This window comes from Merops nubicus, unplaced genomic scaffold (assembly GCF_000691845.1).
Source record: "Merops nubicus isolate BGI_N331 unplaced genomic scaffold, ASM69184v1 scaffold30519, whole genome shotgun sequence".
Classification (NCBI taxonomy): Eukaryota; Metazoa; Chordata; class Aves; order Coraciiformes; family Meropidae; genus Merops; species Merops nubicus.
Genome location: NW_008632106.1, coordinates 362 through 978, shown reverse-complemented (window position 1 = coordinate 978; position 617 = coordinate 362). Strand labels below are relative to the sequence as shown.

The 617-nt window shown below is 64.0% G+C and overlaps 1 protein-coding gene across 1 annotated transcript; it reads right to left on the bottom strand.

The window, feature by feature from the left end:
• Positions 1-4: 4 nt before the first annotated feature.
• Positions 5-613, bottom strand: LOC103780185 (protein yippee-like 4; the record flags this gene model as incomplete). Its single annotated transcript, XM_008947841.1, has 2 exons — positions 5-94; positions 557-613. Coding segments are annotated over 2 exons (147 nt in total), but the record flags the coding sequence as incomplete, so codon positions are not given.
• Between the last annotated feature and the right edge of the window lie 4 nt (positions 614-617).

Here is a 617-nt window from a genome sequence, read left to right as displayed (position 1 = left end):
CCCCTCAGTCCCAGCCGTTCTCCTTCACCATGTGCGACATCTCGATGATGAACTTCCCCTCCTTGTACTTCTGGCTGCTCTCAAAAGCCTGTTCCTGGGGAGGGAGGGGGCGCAGCGTGAGCCCCCCCATGCGCCCCAGGGTGCTCATGTTGCTCCCCAGGCTGTGAAGTTGCGGTGCACAGGGTGCTGCCTTCACCATGGCTTTGGGGTGCCCACAGTGGTGCCCACAGCAAAGGATTGGGGTGCACAGCATGATGCCTACGTTTTGGGTTTCAGGGGCCCAGACTGTGGATTTGGGGTGCTCAGGGAAGTGCCCACAGGGAGAGCGCAGGCTGCCCCAGGTGGTGCCCGCAGCAGGGGTCAGGGTGCCTGGGATGGTGCCCGTACAGTGGATGCAGGTTGCCCAGAGTGGTGCCCATGACGGGGATTGGGTTGCCCAGGTCAATGCCCACAGGAAGGGCTCAGGGTGCCCTGGGTGGTGCCCGTGGCAGGGGGCAGGGTGCCCAGAGCGGTGCCCGCAGCAGGCCAGAGGTGCCAGGCACAGGGGAGCACTCACATATTTCCAGCCCAGGGTGGTCTTGCAGCTCTGGCAGAAGATGTCAGCCACCGAGTGCAGC